The sequence below is a fragment of the Leopardus geoffroyi genome, chromosome C1 (genome assembly GCF_018350155.1).
Source record: "Leopardus geoffroyi isolate Oge1 chromosome C1, O.geoffroyi_Oge1_pat1.0, whole genome shotgun sequence".
NCBI lineage: Eukaryota > Metazoa > Chordata > Mammalia > Carnivora > Felidae > Leopardus > Leopardus geoffroyi.
Window position 1 is genome coordinate 12,035,222 of NC_059328.1, and position 19,799 is coordinate 12,055,020.

The 19,799-nt window shown below is 55.2% G+C and overlaps 1 protein-coding gene across 4 annotated transcripts; it reads left to right on the plus strand.

The window, feature by feature from the left end:
- The first annotated feature begins 443 nt into the window (after positions 1-443).
- On the plus strand, positions 444-13,625 carry NECAP2 (NECAP endocytosis associated 2). Of its 4 annotated transcripts, none has more exons than XM_045475796.1 (8): positions 451-599; positions 3,177-3,277; positions 5,534-5,638; positions 5,725-5,806; positions 6,699-6,807; positions 8,797-8,974; positions 11,585-11,672; positions 12,419-13,625. In XM_045475796.1, exons 1-8 carry the CDS (start codon positions 508-510, stop codon positions 12,465-12,467), a joined length of 804 nt encoding a protein of 267 aa, XP_045331752.1. In that variant the 5' UTR covers positions 451-507; the 3' UTR covers positions 12,468-13,625. The 4 variants fall into 4 exon arrangements, with proteins under 4 accessions (XP_045331754.1, XP_045331755.1, XP_045331752.1 ...); XM_045475797.1 differs by having other exon boundaries at positions 11,588-11,672; XM_045475798.1 differs by lacking the exon at positions 3,177-3,277 and having other exon boundaries at positions 444-599; positions 5,534-5,806.
- The last annotated feature ends 6,174 nt before the right edge of the window (positions 13,626-19,799 follow it).

The window sequence follows — 19,799 nt, forward strand, 5'->3', positions numbered from 1 at the left end:
CCTCGGGCATGTGGTGGGTTAGAATACGGGTGGAGGGGTCAGGGCATCCCAAGCATCTCTCAAGGAGAAGTAGCCTCCGGGAATCATCTGGAGTCAGGAGAAGGAAGGACACGCAGGAAGAGCAGAGGGAAGAGAGAGGCTTCAGGGTGAACTGTGTAGGTAGATCCAGCCTGGAATCTCAGCCAGCTGGGCCCAGGTGTCAGATGGGGATGCCCCACAACCGGAGAGCAGGTTGCAGCTGGGTCTGTACCCAAGTTGTCTCGGCTGCCCGTTCGGCCTTGCGGGAGTGGGAAGCCCCCCGCCAAGGCTCTTGGACCTCCTCGCTTCGGCTCTAGAATCCTTCGGCCGCACGTCTGGAGCCAGAGCGGCCAGCAGAGGGCGCGCGGGAGACTAACGGGCGGAGGACCGCAAGCCGCCGCTCTAGCCTGACCCGGGCCATAGAGTCGTGCCGCTTCCGGCCCCGCTGCTGGGAAGGAGGCGGAAGTCCGGCGGGTTCCGGGCGTCGCGATGGAGGAGGGCGAGTACGAGTCGGTGCTGTGTGTCAAGCCGGAGGTCCACGTCTACCGCATCCCGCCGCGAGCCACCAACCGTGGTTACAGGTGACCGCTCGCCGCCGGCCCGGGCTAACCCCGACTTAACCCCTTCCCCGCCGGCCGACACGCCCACTGGGAAGCCGAGGACGGCCCCGGCGGGTGTAGGGGAGAGGCGGGAGGTAATGCCGCGGCTTCTCCCAGCTCGAGGCCAGAGCAGCAAGAGGGACCCAGACTTTGGGCCGTCTCAGTCCCAAGCACGGGGCTCCCGGCGCGCGGAAGGCGTTAAAGCCGTGTCTAGCCTGTGGGCTGCCGGGTACCCTAAAAGCGGCTGGGAGTGGGGGTTTCACAAGACCTTTTCTTTCAGCGCCAACTGGCCTTGGAGGGAACCTTGAAAAGCCTGAAGGGGGAGGGGTCCTATCGCAGGCGGAAATCCCCAGGGGAAGGAAGGGAGCCGAGAACCGGCCAAAGTGACCCGTCCGAGCCGGAAGCGGAGGGCCAAAGCCCGGGGACCCCTCCATGCCCAGCCCCCTTCTCACGAACCTCAGACCCTGTCACAGCCTGTGGCGGTTGGGAGGAGCCCATCCGCGCGTCTCCGGTGATACACAGGTGCTTGTAGCGTCAGGAAGGGAACGCAGGACAGTGGGGGGTTGGAAGGAGACTTCCTTTCAAGGCATCCTTTTTTTGTACTGTTCGCATTTTGTTACCATGTTGGGGTGCGTTGCCTGTGAAAAGAAGCAGAAGAAAAGATGTACCTGTTACAGACCGCCTGATCTGTGGTTATTTTGTGCCACTGGGTTGGGGGTGGGGTCGCTCTTGAAGGCCGTGTTTGTCTAAGTTGTTGGGAGATACAGGATTGGCCTGCACCGCGAGAACGGTGGCCCATCCGCATCTCTGGCCTCTTGTTACTCTCCAGTTGTGTTAATGCGGACTCGTAGCTGATTTTCTAGAGAACAGATTCTTTTCTTGAACACCTATTACATCCGTGATGTAACTTAAAGAGTATGAAAGCAACAATAGGAACGATGACAAAAACATTCACTTTCTGTCATCGGACTGGAGGTGGGACACCAAACCGGGGATGGTCATCGACTGCGATCCCTTTAAGTAGGATGGGCTTTGTCCCTCCTGGTCCCCCAGAGAGTGAGTCTCCCAAGTGTCGGGGCTGGCTGGTGTGGCGTAGAGGAAACTGGCAGTCCCTGCATTTCACCCTCAGAGCTCTGCTGGGCTTGAATCTAAGGCCTGTGTTGCCCCATTAAGAGGAACCGAAACTGAGTCCGCTGACTTGTGAATTGAGAGTCTGCATTTGTGTGGCCAGAAAACAACCTGGGTGCACGTTATGGTGTCGCTCAAAGGCCTGACTTCTTCTGCTCAGGGACTTCCAAGAAAAGCCTCTTGGAAACACCCAAGGTTCTTGGTATTTGGGGGTTTTACTAAACTGCTTCTTAGAAATAAAATGTGCAGTTACTGCCTTAAAAGTCCCCCAAGAAGGTCCATGATGTCCTGTGGTTCTTTCTGCCTAGGACACCTTTGAGATTGTATTTCTTGAACACCCATCCCCTTTTCTCACACGGATGGTTGCTCTCCTTTTCTCTTTCTCCTAATCATCGCTCCCTCTTTGCCTTTCTTTGAAGATCGTCTCAGTGGTCCCAAATGGTCACTCTGGCCTGTGCAGCCTGGCAGCGTCTTAAACGGCAGACCCAGTAGCTACTTCCTTTACAGAAAGAAAACTGGAGGGACGCCTGGGTGGCTCAGTCGGTTAAGCGCCTGCCTTCAGCTCAGGTCATGATCTCACAGTTCAGTTCGAGTCCCGCATCCCGATCTCTGCTGTCTGCGCGGAACCCACTTCAGACCCCCGTCCCCTTCTCTCTCTGCCCCTCCCCTGCTGGCTTTCTCTCTCTCTCTCTCCCTCTCTCCCTCTCCCCCCCCCCCAAAAAAAAAATAAATAAACACTTAAAAAAAAAAAAAAAAGAAAGAAAATTGCAAAGTCCTACTTCAGAGAAGTTCTCTGTAGTCTAGAATTGGGGTGGGCAAAGTGCGACTCACTGTGTTTCCGAATGTCTCACAAGCTGAGAATGGTTTTTACGTTTTTAAATAGTTGGAGAACATTTAAAGAAAAAAATATTTCTTAATTGAAAATTATATGAGGGGCGCCTGGGTGGCTCAGTCGGTTAAGCGTCCGACTTCAGCTCAGGTCCTGATCTCGCGGTTTGTGAGTTCGATCCCTGCGTCGGGCTCTGCGCTGACAGCTCGGAGCCTGGAGCCTGCGTCGGATTCTGTGTCTCCCTTGCTCTCTGCCCCTCCCCTGCACATGCTCTGTTTCTCTCTCTCTCAAAAATAAACATTAAAAAAATAAAAAAAAAAAATTATACGAGATTCAAATCTTTAGTGTCCCTAAAGCTGCACTGAAATACAGTCGCAGCAGAAAACAGTTAAAATACTTAAAGCACCAACATGCTCACGTAGCATCTATGACTGCTTTCACGCTACCACGGCGGCGTGAGTAGTTGTGACAAAGATTGTATGGCCCTTTTCAACCTCTGGTCTAGAGCAAGCAGCCTGGGTGCCCTTTCCATTCCTGTCCCCAGCACTGGAGTGAGGGAGCAGGAGCCTCTAGCAGAGGCTCAATGGTTTTTGTCCCCTTAGGGCCGCGGAGTGGCAGCTGGACCAGCCATCATGGAGTGGCCGGCTGCGGATCACTGCAAAAGGGCAGGTGGCCTACATCAAGCTGGAGGACAGGACCTCAGGTAAAGGCAAGGGAGGCCCTCCTGGGGCTGAGATGCCTCACCTCCTACTCTGTCAAGGGAGAGGCAGCCCGGCCCAGGCCGGTCCACTCACGGGTCATGGGAACGGATCCTGGAAATCGAAGGACCGACTGTACCTTTAAACTGTCTCCATCCCCCCTGCCCCAGCCTTTAATTGCAGAAACCACTGTCTCCAGGTGTAAAAGGGAGTACCTGTCAAGCACCTGTTTTTCCTTAAGAAAATACTAATTTGGGAGCCCAAGGAGAGGAGAACTGCAGGTTGGTCCCAAGGAGGAAGCCCCAGAGTTTGCCTTGAAGATGAGCTGGGGGAAGACACACAGCCCTTGGCGGCTGAGCTCTCTGCTGCTTACTCAGGAATTCTGTTTATCGACTAAATGGTAGCTCCCCAGACTGACCACGCCTATTAACCGAAAGAGCTGGAAAGTGTCCTGCTCAGCTCTTTTCTGGTGAAAGGACGAGCCAAGCTGGGCTGTGTCGGGGTCAGCTGGCAGATGTTACCTTAGGGGAAATCTGGAAGTCCTGTGCCCCTAGCGGCTCTGGGTGAGCTGTGGGGGGCATTGTGGCCTGAAATAGTCCCAGCCCCCAGGGCAGGGATCGGGCACAGCGCCTGCTCGGTCGTGTGCCAGAACATTCGGTCATTTATTTTTCTAACATATAGAGATTGTTCTTTGTGGGGAGGACAAAGTGTAAAGAGTCATAGGCAAAATGGGCTGCCTCTTTCAGAACTGTGTCACTTGTGTCTGAGCTCTGAGACCTTGCATGAGCCATGTGGCCTCTAGTGCCTCGGCCTCCTTTTTGAAATGGGGGTCACCTTAGCTTCTGTTTTCACAAGGCTGTTGGAAATGTGAAGTGAGCACATACGTAGCCAATTGCTTTGTGAACTGCAAGGTGATCCAAAGCGTCGATTTGCTCTGGAGCGTGGAGTTGACGGGTATTGGCGGCAGAGGAGGTTGAGAAGACAGCTGCCATGGCTAGGCCAGAGAACCCTGGCTGTGCAGCGTGCTGGGGTGTCCCGGGTGACCTCCCAAGGGATGGCAACACCTGTTTTCTGGGAGCCTTGGGAGCTGACTTCCGGGTGACCGCTGAGTGTAACAGCGACTGCGTAGAGCTGAGCCTCACCTGTAGGAGCCACCCCAGCATGCTCTTGGCTTGGGGTCGCGCCCACTGGGTCCTGGTTGTCTCTCATTCTGCAGTCATTTGGGGCCAGGGTTTCTCGGCCTCCGTGCTAGTGACATTTAGGCCACGTGAGTGTTGTGGGCTGTTAAGTCAAATTTAAGGTATTTAGCAACATCCCTGGCCTCTGTCTACTAGATGCCAATGGCACCGCCCCCCCCCACCCCCCGCCCCAAGTTGTGAACACCACAAATGACTGCACACATTGCCACGTCTCCCCTGGGGGAAAGGTGAGCAAAATCACCCCTGGTTGAGAATCGCTGCTCTCGGCTGAAGGCACCCAGCTGAGTTCCAGATGCCAGGGACCCAACTAAGGGGTCAGAGAAATTATCAAGAAGTTGCAGACTTCAGGGACACTGATTTCGGTTCACTTCAGCCTTGATGGCAGTCACCTCTGAACCAGCAGTCAGTTGTAAATCCTGGGTCGAGTACTGAACCTGTGAACGGAGGTCGGCACCTGTGGAGATGACGCAGGTCCAGAATGTCCCCAAAGGTGTGTGCTGTGCTGGGGCCTGGAGAGCCAGAGGGACAGGGGACGCATTTCACCAGGGCTCCTTTTAAGACCAGTGGCCCTTTTGTCCTGGCTGCTTCAGATCCTTCCGTGAGTGCCCAAACCCTCTTTCCTCTGGGTCCACCAGCCCGTCTGCAGTCCTGCCTCAGAAAGCTTGTGCTCTACCTGGGGGCTTGCCTGCTCCCAGGCCCTCGAGTGCAGACAAGTAACGTTACAGGTGAGGCGGGTAGGCTCTAGCCCGCTCCCGCGAGAATGGGCTTTAGGTTTTAAGAGAAGCCAGAAACCTGGATTATTTTACATGTAATTTGATTTTGAAAAGTTTGGCAGTTAAGTTAAAAATGTTAAACCTGGGCCGTGTCTGACCTCTAAGCCCCCTCTGACTTAAACCTTTCCTTACTTATGTTTCTTGTGTCTGCCGGTCCCGTTAGAATAGATTGGATTTGAACTCGAGAGTAAGGTTTGCCTACCTGCCTTTTAGGGAAAAGGGCCCAGTGGTGGGATAGAAATGTCAGGCTGGAAGGGGGCTCGAGGCTCACCCTCCCTTGTGTTTCCAGGGGAGCTCTTTGCTCAGGCCCCGGTGGATCAGTTTCCTGGCACGGCCGTGGAGAGCGTGACGGATTCCAGCAGGTACTTCGTTATCCGCATCGAAGATGGAAACGGTGCGTGCGGGACTTGGTACTTCCTCCCACTGAGAAAGGTTTCCTCTGCCTCTGGCAAGTGGGATTAATCCTGCGTTGTCCCTCAGGGCGCCGGGCGTTTATTGGAATTGGCTTCGGGGACCGCGGCGACGCCTTTGACTTCAATGTCGCGTTGCAGGACCATTTCAAGTGAGTGGTTGCAGGACACATGTGCTCACGCCTCCTCCCTTCTTTCCTGGACAGAATGGTCCCCCAGCTTAGGATACCTAGGTGGTTGTGTGGGATTCGTCTCCTGGTGGCTCCTCGGGGGAACTCGCTGCTCCTGTGGGGCAGGCTGCCTTCTCTGCCTTCGAGCCGTCTCCTTTTCCCAGGGTCAGCCGGCCCAGACTCTGGGATGCCATTCCTCTTCCCATACCAGGCACCAGAGGTGCCAGAGTCCGTGCGAGGCTCACGTGGCCTTGCTGAGCCAGTTCCCCCAGGTACGATAAGTGGCGAGATCCTCGGCCACCTACCAGATGTCCTGGGAGTCCTTTCTAAAGCTAGAAGACGGGACAGGAAGGACTGTGCCCCTGCCACCTGCAGGCCCCCACCTCTGGCTGCTGGCACGTTGGAAAGAGTGCCGCCACTCACGTGGGCACCCCCGGCACTTCCCTGACGTGTCCCTGGGTGGCTGCTGGATGGGTATCAGATGGCGGGTGGGGGACCTTGGTGTTGCTCTCTACCGCCTGGGCATTTGTCTTGTCTCACCACTTACCTTAAGAGTCGTTGGGCGCGGGGTGTGGATACAGTCTTAGTTCTCACGCCAAGTGCTGGGGAGGAAAGGGCCAGGTTCTCAGATTTCCTAAAGACAGGTGTCAGGACCGCCTTGTACATAAATGAACTCACTGAATTTTCATAGCAGTCATTAAGACACACCGCATCGTCATCCCATTTTGCTGATGAGGTAACGGATGTGCGCGCGGCTGCTTATGTGACAAGAGTCAGGATTTGAATTCAGGTCCAAGGAGCAAGCCCACGTGTGCTCTTTCTAAGCAGGGCACCTGGTCTCATTGTCACGCTTTTCTTCCTGTTCTCTCCCCAGGTGGGTGAAACAGCAGTGTGAATTTGCGAAACAAGCCCAGAACCCCGACCTGGGCCCCAAGTTGGACCTAGGCTTCAAAGAGGGCCAGACCATCAAGCTCAACATCGCGGTGAGTCCCACCCTCACTTGGCTTTGTTGGCAGGCACCCAAGCCCGGCCCAGAGCCCACCCCTCTTTTCCCATAATTCAGTTGAGCCGATACTTGTTGAGCAGCTGCCTTGTGCCAGGTACTGGGCCGTGGGTGAGCGAGAGGGCTCAGCTGTCGTGGAGCTCAAAGTTCAACGGAGATGGACGAGACGAACAGCGATCACAACCTGGCAGGGGAGGGGATGTGCTCAGTGCCATGAGCTCCTAGAGGAGGGGCACGCAGCCTAGAGCTTGGGGAAGCCAGGAAGGCTTTTTGGAAGAAGCCAGAGCCTTCTGCTCTGGGCAGAAGGGCGTTGAGGCGGATGCCGGGAGTCATGGGCAGCTCCTGCCAGTGGCGGTGTCCTGACACCCCGTGTCTTCATCCTAAGCTGCCCGGCATCTGGGGGTGTCCCCTTGTTAGCTCCTGTTGAGAATGGGAAAAGGTAGTGCTGGGCTGGGTGGCCAAGGCTTGGTCCTCACCCGGCTACGGGGGGGGGGGGGGGGGTGTTGGAGTGATTTGGGGGAACCAAGGACCAGATGGAAATGTTTTTTGAAGAAACTTTGTAACCCTAAAATAATGCTCTTCCTTTTTACTTACACTGTCTCTTTCTCCTCTTTTCTGCTTCATGATGGTGATGATTTGGGACCCTTGAAGTTGGCCAGCTGGCCCTTAAGAGAAAATACCGGTCATGTCCAGTGGACTGGTTGGGATGTGATTCCTCTCTTGCTGGGAGGGGACTAGCATTTAATGAGCATCAGCTGTGTGCCAGGTAGTGTTCTTAGGCACTTACATGACTCCAACATTCTCCCATTTTACAGACGAGGAAGTTGAGGCTTAGCGAGATTAAGGAAGTTGCCCAGGTCATAGAGCTGCAAATAACCAGCACAGCTGGACTCCCAGCGAGGGCTGTGAGGCTTCTGACTTCAGGGCTACGGTTTTAGCATTGGATTAAGCTGCTGCTCCCCTTATAAGGTGGGGACTGTGTCTTCATCCTTGTAACTAGCACTGGTTGCTGGCTCACGTTGGGACTCAGGTTTTGGGGATTTTTTCAGGTCTTACTGAAGTATGATACGCACACAGAAAAGCACACACGTTATAAATGTAGAAGGCGGTGAATTTTTGAAAACCAAACGTGCCCACCCAAACTAGCCCCAGATCAAGAAGCAGAGATTATCAGCACTCCGGAAGCCCCTCCCCTGCTCCCGTCCTGTCCTGACGTTGGACGCCCTAGATTTTGTTTGTGCCTTTTATGAATGAATCTCCGCTTTGTGCTCTTGTGTGTGTAACCCCTTGATCCAGTGTAGCATTTGCGAGAGCCTCCGTTCGGTGCACGTAACTTGTCTGTTGTCACTGTGGTGGCGTATTTCGTGATGAGAACGCGCCCCGGTGTTACCGTTCAACTGACGATGCACACTGGAGTGCTTGCCAGTTCGGAGCTTTCACAAATGGTGCGGCTGTGAACGTCCAAGTGCACGTGAGAACGCATTTCTGGGAGGTCTGTTTCCAGGAGGGGAATTGCGGGGTCATCCGTTGGCGTGCTCAGCTTTATAGATTCTTTGAAGCTGTCTTTCCAAGGAGTTTTCCCAGTTTATGCTTCCACCAGCAGTGTGGGAATGTTCTGGTTGTTCCCTATCCTTGTTGGTACTTGACAGCCTACATTTTAGCCGTTCTGGTGGGCGTGGACTGGCACAGCACTAGTTTTCATTTGTGGTGTTGATTTGTCTTTCTCTGATGATTAATGAAGCCAGTGCTGAGTCTTGAAATGAAATGTATTTGGGAATAGCTCCAGAATTGTGCCGTATTGAGTACTGTTCGTAACAGTGAGAGTGCTGGGCAGCTCTTGACCGTCTTGTGGTTATACAGACATTTGGGGCTTGGGGGCCGCCGTGGCCCTCCCTGTGGGGTTTTCCAGTGGGAGTGGGAGTGGGACCCCAGCAGAGCTGACTGGCTTGCATTCCTCTCCTCTCTTTAGAACATGAAGAAGAAGGAAGGAGCGGCTGGGACTCCCCGAGCCCGGCCCGCCAGCACAGGGGGCTTGAGCCTGCTTCCTCCGCCTCCAGGGGGCAAAACCTCCACCCTGATCCCCCCTCCTGGGGAGCAGCTGTCTGCGGGGGGGTCCCTCGGCCAGACAGCAGTTGCTCCCAGTTCAGGTCAGTGCTCCGGAGTGCTTGTTGCTGAACCTGCCCTGTGGGTTCCTCTCCCCACCCCCGGTGGCTGGGGCCCCGTGGCGTGTTCCCTCCTGCATTCACACTGGTCCATCATCCGGTACCTGTATGTGACAGACTAGAAGGTGATGCTGCCCAGACTGGGTAAGGGCTTCCTCTGTTCTCTGATGCCCGCCACTAACCCCCTCGGTGCCTCTGTCTACCCCTGATGGGGCAGGGACTGAAACTTGTTCATGGCTGTGAAATCACCCACACGTGCGTTCTTGGCTCTCAGAGGCTGCTCAGTGTTTGTCGAGTGGGTGGGTGATGGAGACATGGTCTGCTCATGTCGACTACTCATATCTAGTAGGAGAGAGGAGTCATGGACGCGAAGACCAAATGTATGGGTCCACATACTACCAGCCAGCATGGTGTGGGGAGGCTTCACGCAAAAGGTGGAATTGAACTGGGCCTTTAAGGAAAGAAATTGGGGCAGGCGATGATGCTTGGCATCGCAGAGAGAGACAAGAGTGTGAATGGGGCTCAGGTTTTTGTTTTTTTTTTTTTTTTTAATTAATTAATTTTGAGAGAGAGTACACGTGAGAGAATAGGGAAGGGGCAGGGAGAGGGGGAGAGAGAATCCTAAGCAGGTTCCACATGTCAACACAGAGCCCAACACAGGGCTCCATCCCACGAACCGTGAGATCATGACCTGAGCTGAAATCAAGAGTCAGACACTCAAGGGACTGAACCACCCAGGTGCGCCGAGGCTCAGAGTTTTAAACATCTGGTGTATTTAAGGTTATGGATGTAGCATAAGTCTGCCAAGGTGAGTGGTGGGAAATAAAATTGGGGATTTAGTTTGGAGCACGCTCCTTGTAAGGCCCTCGGGGTGCTGGGAAACTGAGAGGTAACTCCCCCAGCACGGCTTTTGGAGACCCTGGGATTCCAGAGGTTCGTGCCTATTACCAGCCGCTGATAATGCCGGGAGCTAGCCCATTTCCTTGGCCTCCCCACCCTACCTGCCCAGCCTAGCTGGATGCTCCTGGCCTTCCCCAGGCTGGGTGATTGTCACCAGCCCACTTTCTCCATGCAGATCTCACCAGGTTCTGGCAGGGGGCAGGACCTAGGCAGGAGTCCTGCTTTCCTTCTCTCTTAGGGGTGTGGACATTGGCTTCCCTGTCTGGAGGTCGGGCTTCCAACCTCAGCCCTGTGGGGGATTCCCAGCCCAGGAGTGGGCAGGAGTAGCAGTCAGTGAGCCCCTGCCCCGACACCTGGAACTATCCTTTTAGCACCATATAGGACCACCTACCTTGGCATCACCAGGGACAGGGGCAGGAACGTCTATGTTCTTAGCGTTGTGTGCTCGCTGAGGTCTGAGAGCCAGTCTTAGGCCTTTCCTCAGTTGCTGGTGCGTTTTTAACAGCTGATACAGAATATGTATATGTGCCAAGCGGTGTTTCAGGTCCTGGGGATACTCCAAGGACAGCTGCTGCTCTCAAGGGCTGTGCTCTAATGTGCCAGACTGGCAAGTAGCATGTCTCCAGATGAAATGGTGTCAGCACCCCACCCCCACCCCGGGTGGCTTAGTTGGTTAAGTGTCTTGAGCTCAGCTCAGGTCTTGATCCCAGGGTCATGAGTTCAAGCCCTGAGTTGGGCTCCATGCTGGGTGTGGTGGAGCCTACTTAACAAAACAAAACACAGACCAGTTCTGTGAAGTCAGCACTGTTGTTGTCTCCGTTTGAGAGATAAGGGAACTGAGACCTGAGGAATGTGCAGGAAGTCACACGGTTGGTCCTGGCCTATCTTCCCCCAGGGACTGTGATGGGGTTTGAAAGATAGTGCACTTTAAAGCACTGCTTAAGCACTTGGCGAGCTGTAAACTAAACACTTGAAGGCCCTGGTTTTATCTGATCTCCCAGCCCAGAGCAGATGAGACGTAGCAAATTGGTGGGAAGGCAGAGGGTAGCAGGCTCAGGGCCTTTGGAAGGGGCGGTTGGCCCTGGGAGAGGTGCCAGAAACGCACAGAAACAGCCCCTGCGGCCCCATTGTGCCCCCTCCCTGGATGAAAAGGTACACACGGATAGCAGCTTCTGTGGCTTCTTCTAGAAGGCTCTCCCCAAACCCTAACCTGTTTGGGTCCCAGCACTTGCCACTTGTCCGGAGCATAACTTTTTCATTCGGTTGATCCAGACACTGGACTGAGGGCTTTACATGAAGACGGGCTTGCATCTTTGGTGGGCATTCTCCACTCAAGAAGCCAGGGCAGGAGATGGTAAATTTTAAACAGATGGCCAACGTCAGCCGTTGGAAACAAGGTCAGCTTCAGGTAGGGATGATAGGTGAGGTGTGATTCCTCCTCACTGGCACCCTCCCCTCCACCTCGTACGTGGCTTTCCACTCTTCTCCAGGAGCCCTCAAGGCCTCGTGAGCTGATGTTGGAAATGTGGCAGCTCGCTGGGTCTGGTTGCCCCGGAGCAGGTCTCCGTGTGTCTTTCTCAGGCACCTGGAGTCATGAGGCTGATTTCTCAGGGTCACTGAGACCACCCAAAAGAGCGATCCCTGACGTGTGTCTCCTTTTCTTTCCTCCCTGCCCATCGGATGTGGGGACATCAGTAGGAGGTGCCACCATGGCCTGGCCACAACCCAAGCCTGCCACCGCCGCCACCGCCGACATCTGGGGAGACTTTACCAAATCCACAGGGTGAGGAGGGTCACATTTTTGTGGTGGGACTGGGGCCGGGGCTGCTTCTCGAGAAACCTGGGATCGGCCCAGGTGCTTTTGTTGTGGTGTTCGGAGCAGCAGCTCTCGCTCGGAGATTCTCAGGCCGGGCAGAGGGCAGAGCCCCCAGTGCCTCCTTTGGGTGGCACACTTCTCTCCGTGAAGGCTTTTTGCTGCCTTCTACTGCTGGGCGACCCGGGGCTACCCTTTGCAACTCTCTCCAGTCTCGTCCTCACTAGGAGCTCCCCCTTCCTCCTCCGCTCCCGTCCTCATGGGACCTCCGAGGCAAGGTCTCTTGCCTTCTTCGCCTCGATAAAATTTCAAGCCTTGCCTTGGAGTCGAGGTGAAGAGATGCTCCAAACTTAAATGTATTCTGCCGACGTTATACGGGCTGCAGGACAGGACTCGGCACGTGCTTTCTGTAAAGGACCAGGTGGCAAGTAGTATAGACTCTGCAGACCTTATGGTCTCAGTTTTGCTTTTGTAGCTCAAGAGCAGCCATGGATGATGTGTCCGTGAATGTGCGTGGCTGTGCAGCCGTGACCTTTTATTTACAGAAACAGAGGACTAGATTTGGTCCCTGGGCTGTAGTTTGCTGACCCTTGCTCTAGAACATTCGGGGACCAGCTTCCTGGAGCTCTTTCTGCCCAGAGAGAAGCCACATTTTATCGACTTTATATTTTCAAACATCTCAACTCTCCCACCCCTCCCTCTTTTTCCTTTTACAGGTCGACTTCCAGCCAGACTCAACCAGGCACAGGCTGGGTCCAGTTCTGATCTGAGTGCACCCCTCTTCCTCGTACAACTTCTGGAAAGGAGCCGCCTCACCTGGGCCAAAGGAAGGAGGACGGAGCTCTCCGCGGCCAGCCTCTGTCTGGAGCATGACCCTCTCCTCCTCGTCTTGACGTTCTTAACAGACTGGCATGTCTGCAGTGAATTGGCACCTGTCACACTTCCCTGGGACTCAGGTCTGCCACCAGAACGCAGGAGGAGAAAAACTCCGGCATCCCCGTCTCTGTTCTCTTGACGTGAGAGACTCCGTGACTGCTGCTTCCATCACAGTGACCCGTATTAAACACAAGCCCCCAAAGCAAAAGAAGGGGTTGAGTGTGCTGCCTGGACTCAGATCGGCCCTTCTCAGTGGTTACAAGCGTCACATGACCAGCGTCCAGAAGGAGGGCTTTGTGCACTCCCTTTGGCTGGAGCCACTTCATTCCAGGTGCCTTCAGAGGGGGGATTCCTTCCTGATTACTGGCGGGTTTATAGGCTGCAGCTTGAACAGATAATCAGGAGGGGAATCAGGAGTATTAATCAGCTTTTAAAACCTTTTTTAAGATTTGCTTTGCTAACGTGCTGATCCGCACTAACGTGCCCTTGCAAAAGGGACTGCTCCTGCAAAAGGCCCCGGCAGGGGCCTCTGATAGCATTCCACGGCGTCGGCCGCAGGAACCGCGCTGAGCTTCAGAAAACAGTGTTCGTCCTGGCCAAGTGGCCTGGTTGCCGGGTCCTCCGGGCCCGGTAGGCAGTGCGGGGCTGAGGCAGGCTTCGCTGGAAGCCAGGCGGAAGAGTGAGCAGGAACGTTGGAGCTGTTCTTACGGAGGTGGGGGTTTGGCCTTCCTGTCCGCCGCCAGGTGGTTTCTGAAGTGCCTTGTCTGCAGACAACCTCTTAACTTTCTTTTCTCCTTCAGAGACTGTACATGACAGATAGAAGGGAGTTCTGCGTGAACTGGAAGTCTAGGGTTGCCTGTAGTACCGGTCTGTAAGAAATGATTTTATCTGAGCACACCTCTAAATTTGCTTTTATCGACATACTTTACCTCTTAATCGAAAGATCTGTTTTTTGGAGGGTCAAGACGATGAGATGAAAAAGGTGTTGGCCTTTTTGTGGGACCAGATTCCCTAAGATAAAGAAATAAATATTTTTGCGTCTGTCAACGTATGTCAAAGATGAACAGGTTTTCGGCAGCACGGCCACCAAACCATCCGGGATGCCACAGCTAGACTCACAGCCACCTCTCACCACTGGTCACGTGTCCAGATCAAAGTCTGATGTCAAGGTGTCAGATTAGCCACAATGAGAGAATTCGATCCTCTTGCCCTAAGGAAACCAGTAACTCTTCTCCTGTGTGCCTAGAAAGGCACAGTCTTTTTGCCATTCTGGGACGTTTGGGCTCCTTGCCTTATAATGTGGGAGGGGGGCCCTGCCTCCCACCGAGACCTCACCGTGGAAGCATCTCCCGAGATGGTAAGGGTGTACGGGCACGCAGAGGCCAAAAAGAAAAGGCCACGGCACTTCCCATGCCTGAGGGTTTGGTAGGAAAGCTGCAGACTTTGTTGTTGTTGATGGAAAGAAACAGCTACTCTGGCTAATAAACCAGGTAAGGGGGGGACATAGAAAATTAGAATTGAGGGTCCTGTGCCCTTTGAGTAAGGAATTCGCATCAAAGGAATCTCAGACCTTTGGGTCTCTCTTACGTCCCATCTGTTTTCTTCCGAAGCATCTGGTGGCTGGAAGGGAGGAAGCTTACACTTGAAAGAACCCTTGAGTTGGAAGTACCTCCCCTTGGAGGTGGGCGCTTGGGTTCTGGAGGTGGGTCTTGGCTTTGGAGCTAGTCTCTCTCGTGGTTAGGTGTGTGACCACGGGCTCTTTCCTTACCCAGGTGTCACTCAGAGAAGACACAGAAGCATTAGGAGGCTCCCATCTCATAGTTTGGCTTTAACGACCTTTGCCGAGAATCAGATAACTTACCCGGAGCCATTACTCATAACTGGTGGCGAGGCCACTGGCGAAGCAGCCATCAAGGATCTAACCTGAAAAACACCTTGACGGATCTGTGGCGGGTAGGGGTGGGGCGAGAAACAGTTTGGTGTTCTCCCATCACCTACTGGAATCCTGGCTGGAGAAAACCTGCTATGGGGCCAGGGTCCCCAGGAAAACCCCCAATACTAAACCAGGCATCTCTTCAATTAGACGCCTGACCAGGGCTTCCAAATTGGTTGGGGGTGGGGAACGTCAGGCCTGGGCTCTACTCTGCGGAGCTGGGGGATCCGAATGCTCGGACCCACAAAGGTGGCCCCCACGATTACCCCCACCAGGCGTGCACACCTCGCGTAATCCCCTCCTTTGACGTAGGCCAGACCCATTTCTTCCAAGCAATACAATAAGGCAAAGGTGACGAGATGTTGCTTCCGTGCTTAAGTCACAGAACATGACAACATCTGACTTGGCTGAGATCCCCTCTCACTGGCTTTAGAGAAGCAAGTGGCCACGTGTGTGCTGCCCTCGTCAGAGGGTCGAAGACGCAAGGAACTGAGGGCAGCCCCTGGCTGGCAGCTAACAGGAGACCAGAGCTCCTGGCCCGACAAGTCTGCAAGAAACAGAGCGCTTGCCCAACTACGTGAGCTAGGGATCTAGTCCTTCCCCAGTTGGTCATTTAGATGAGCCCCAGCCCTGGCCAAACCTTGACTGCAGAGGACCCGGTGAAGCTGGGCTCAGACTCTGGACCCAGAGCAACTGAGCCAGTAAATGTTTTAAGCTGTTAAATTTGTGGTAATCCTATTGATGCAGCAATAGAGAACTAATCTAAGAAGTGAGCAAAGTGTGTTTGAAGTGGGAGTCCCGGGGGCGCCTGGGTGGCTCCGACTTCGGCTCAGGTCATGATCTCACGGGTCCTGAGTTCAAGCCCTGCATCAGGCTCTGTGCTGACAGCTCAGAGCCTGGAGTCTGCTTCAGATACTGTGTCTCTCTCTCTGCCCCTCCCCTGCTTGTGCTCACGCGCTCTCTGTCTCTCTCTCTCTCTCTCAAAAATAAACATTAAAATAACACACCTTAAAAAGATACCCAGTGGATCCAATTAATCAGAACGCCTGTCCTCTACGCCTCCTGGTTAATGTGGTTTTGCTGACGGTGGTCAGAGTCCAACCCAGCCTAGCACCGGGATTTGGCAGGCATTTGGCCCTAGCAACCCTGGGGTGGTAATTCCAGTCAGTCACTTGTTTTTCAGTTACCTGAATTGCAGATTTAGAGCCCTCTGCAGTGAGCAGGTGAGGCCCTGGCACAATTCCCTTCTGGTGGCTGGTCTTGGGGTCACTGGGCTGAGCATCTAGGTATAGGGCCAGGAGAGTGGGCAGCAGCTCTGGGGATTCAAATGACCACGGGCCGGGCTGAACTGAGCAGAGTCCCTGGTTCAGCACAGAAGGGGACCCGGCCTCTTCACAGAGAGGGGAGTCAGAGGCCTCCTGCGGAGGCCGGGGTAAGTATGTGATTGCCCGCAGCAGGCTCCTCTGGGCTCGGGGGGTAAGAGGGTCAGGAGAGAGTCGCTGTGTTTGCTGTCCCTCCCAAAGTCTCACATGAGGTAGCGTGGTATAGGGGAAAGAACATGAGATTGAAAGGCACTGAACTCCCTGGTGCGTATTCTTGGGCAAGTGACTGTACCTCTCTGAGCGTCCCGTGTCTTTATCTGTAAAATAGAAACAACCCTAGGACCTGCTTTGCAACCTAGATCCTGTTCAGAGGGGACCGAGGATGAAGTGAGAGAATCTAAGAGGAAGCAGGCAGCACAGTGTGGTATGCAGCCAGTGTAGGCTGCCTCCGGGGTGCAGGTACTGGTAACCAAGGGAGGCCTGGTGGAGGCAACGGGCAGGTTGGCTGGAGGGAGGGGCAGCGATGGGGGCCTGAACCCAGACCCTGGTGCTTGAGCAGCACTCTGGACGGAGGGCTCTGCAGGGACGGGATCGGGAGTGGACTGGTGAGTCCATGAGCCTGTCAGGGCCTGGTGGGAACCCAGCAAGTCTGGGGAGTCCAGACAGGGTGACAGAGATCTGTACCATCCTGGGGCACCTGGGGCCAGCTGTGCTTACTGGCGGAGGTCAGCCACCCCTTCTTGGGAAATTGTGCCCTTCTCCCAATTTTGCAGCTCCTCCTCCCCTTCCCCAGACTCTACGGATTGACCCAAACCTTTCTTGACCAATAGCTCTCAGCCTTGGCCCAGGTTATGGCCTTTTCCCACCCCCCACCCCCCCACCCCAGTTTTCATTTATTTTGGAGATGGGGGAGAGGCAGAGAGCGAGAATCCCAAGCAGGCTCCACACTGTCAGCATAGAGCCTGTCATGGGGTTCGAACTCATGAACCATGAGATCATGACCTGAGCCTTAATCAAGAATCAGATGCTTAACTGACTGAAATGCCCAGGCACCCCAGGCTGCAGCCTTGCCTGTGCCACCCCAGGTTGGCAGAGCCTGAAGGCCACGTTCGCAGCCTCAAGTGTGGGTTCTCAGATGTAAAACCCAGGCTCTTCTTCGACAAAGATGAAACTCCCATTCACCCCTTCCTACCCATCTATACCCAGCCATAGGCCTTCTTTTCTTTCTGGGTATTTTCTATTTCCCAAATATAAAATTAAACATGCTTTTTCAGACAAAGCACGCCCCCCTCGCAGCCCTAGAGATTCAGACCTGCTTCCTCCTTTGAAAATGGATGCTTTGATTCAGTGCTTTGGAGAACAGAGGGAGGTTGAGGCCCAGTGGGCGGACAGAATCTAACTTCTTGTTACGATAGAAATGACCTATCACTGTTTACTTTCCAAAGCATGACTTCCTCAGCACCTGGCTGGCTCAGTCCATGGAGGGAGCATGCGACTGTTGATCCTGGGTTTGTCTGCTCGGCCCCACGTTGGGTATAGACATTACTTTTTTAAAAAGGGGGTGGGGAGCGCCTGGGTGGCTCAGTCCTTTGAGCATCTGACTTCGGCTCAGGCCAGGATCTCATGGTTTGTGTGTGTGACCCTGCCTTGTGCTCTGTGCTGACAGTGAGGAGCCTGGAGCCTGCTCCACGGCCTGGGTCTCCTGCTCTCCCTGCCTCTCCTCCACTCATGCTCTGTCTCTCTCTCAAAAATAAACATGAAAAAAAATTTTTTAGGGGCGCCTGCGTGGCTCAGTGGGTTAAGCGTCTGACTTCAGCTCAGATCATGATCTCCAAGTCCGTGGGTTCGAGCCCTGCGTCAGGCTGTGTGCTGACAGCTCGGAGCCTGGAACCTGCTTCGGATTCTGTGTCTCCCTCTCTGTCCCTCCCCTGCTCACACTCTGTCTCTGTCTCTCTCTCTCAAAAATAAACACACACACAAAAATTTTTTTTAATGTTTTAAAGAAAAAGGGCATCTATCTATCTATTATCTCTCTATAAAAAACATAGTTTCCTCTATGGGCTGATCCCTATCCCATTTGGGAAAGGCATATGATTTTGTGAGAAGTGAGTGGCAGATGGGTTTCCACCATTTCACAGATGAACAAACTGAGGCCAGAATGTCTCAGGCACGATTAGCAAGACAATCAGAAAAATGTTCTCCTGCCTGTGGAGTCAGCGAAGCCTCCGTACAATTACCGGGGGCTCCAAGGTGCGGGCGGGCAGGGCAGGGCAGGGAATGCCCCCTCAGTCTGGTGGGCCGATGGGCGGAGGCCAGAGCTTAGGAGTTTTAGACCTTTAAGTCGTGGCCAGTGAACACAAGCGAGACCGCGGCGGACTCCGCAGCTGGGAGTGGGCTCCGATTCCGCTCTGCCACCTTGCAGCTTCGCGGTCCCGTTACGCAAAAGGAGCCAATAATCCCCTCTGGCCGGGTCGTCAGGAACAGTCAATGCGACTGTTTTGGAAAAGCCCTCATGCCAGTACCCGCCACCGGCAAGCGCTCAACAGACCGAGCGCGCGGCACCCTTTGTGCCGCCGCCGCGCCCGGGCCCAGGGACGCGCCTTCCTCCGCGGCCCCGGCGGGAACGCGGGCGGGGCGGGCGCTGACGCCGTTCCCGCCCCCGGAACCGCCCCCGGGCCTGCCCTGGCCCCGCCCCGCCCGGCCCGTTCAGCGGCGGCGGTGGCGGTGGCGGCGCGCGAAGGTAGGAGGCCGCGGGCGCGCGCTGCGGCGGGCGGAGGCCGCGAGGCTGAGGTGGCGGCGCGCGCGGGCGGGAAGGCGGGCGCGCGCCAGGGGGCGGGCCGGAGCCGGCGTCCCCGGGCCCTGGGGAAACCCCGCGCCCTCGCCGCGTTCCCGCACCCCCCGGCAGTGCACGCGCCCTGTCTGTCCCCGGCTCCAAGCCCTGCCGGGTCTCTAGGGGCCAGGGGCCGGGCGCGGCGGCGGCGGCGGCCTGCGGGGCTCGGCGTTCTGAGGCCCCGAGGGGCGCCCCCGTCCCGGGTCCCGTCGTTCCGCCGGCCGGGCCGCCGCGGGAGGCCCTTCCCGACCGTCGCCACTAACAGCAGCTCCCGGGCTGCGGCTTCCTGTGGGCCCAGCAGCGTCCCTGCCTTCCTCGCGCGGGAGGGCGTTTCACCCTCGCTGCGATCGGCAAAACGCAAAGTAGCCCCATTTTACCGATAAGGAAACCGAGGCCCGGAGCGGTCAATAGGGTTGCCCACGATGGCACAGCCTGTGCAGGGATTTGGGCCCTCCTTGGGTTTCTCAACATGGGGCCTGGGGTTGGCGTATTCCCAACGGGTTCGCTCCGGATTTTAATGCAAACCCGAGAGGCCAGCTCCCTCTGGGGCTGGGACGTGTCTGGGAGCTAGGGACACCGTGGGGGAGGGCCCATGAGGGTAGCTTTCTGTTTTCATCCGAGATTTGCTATTTTCCTTAGCTGAGCTCACAGCAGGTGCTTAATAAATAAACAAGTCCTGTGTTAGCAGCAGACCCGAGGCTGTATAGCCAGGCTGGTGGGCTCCTTAGTCAGAAGCAGGGTTCAGGAAAGACCTCAGGAGTCGGAACCCCTGGATCTTGAGGGTTTGCCTGCCTTCGCTCAGGGAGAGGACTCCCCCAGGCTTTCTCTCAAGCCCTTGGACACTAGGCACCCTTCCCACTCAGTCCCATGTTGGGGACACTGTCGGGTTTTTACCCTGAGCTCCAGGGACACAGCAGGTGCTGGATATGTGTTCCCTGGGGTCCGCCTGGAATTCCAGTCTGTGGGTGACATCATATGGCCAGGACTTGCCCTATGTGACCCCCCCACCAAAGTTCAGGGGAACTGTTTCTTTTTCAATTTTTTTCATTTAGTAACCTGTATTATTGTTTCTTTGCGTGCATGCATGCATGCATGCATGCATTCATTCATTCAACAGCTGTTCATGGAGCTCAGGG

Bases quoted from the DNA above. Each gene is read 5' to 3' on its own strand.
- NECAP2 (XM_045475796.1), top strand. From the start codon at position 508: ATGGAGGAGGGCGAGTACGAGTCGGTGCTGTGTGTCAAGCCGGAGGTC. The intron at 600-3,176 runs GTGACCGCTCGC...TTGTCCCCTTAG, and splicing joins GCCACCAACCGTGGTTACAG to GGCCGCGGAGTGGCAGCTGG. The intron at 3,278-5,533 runs GTAAAGGCAAGG...TTGTGTTTCCAG, and splicing joins GCTGGAGGACAGGACCTCAG to GGGAGCTCTTTGCTCAGGCC.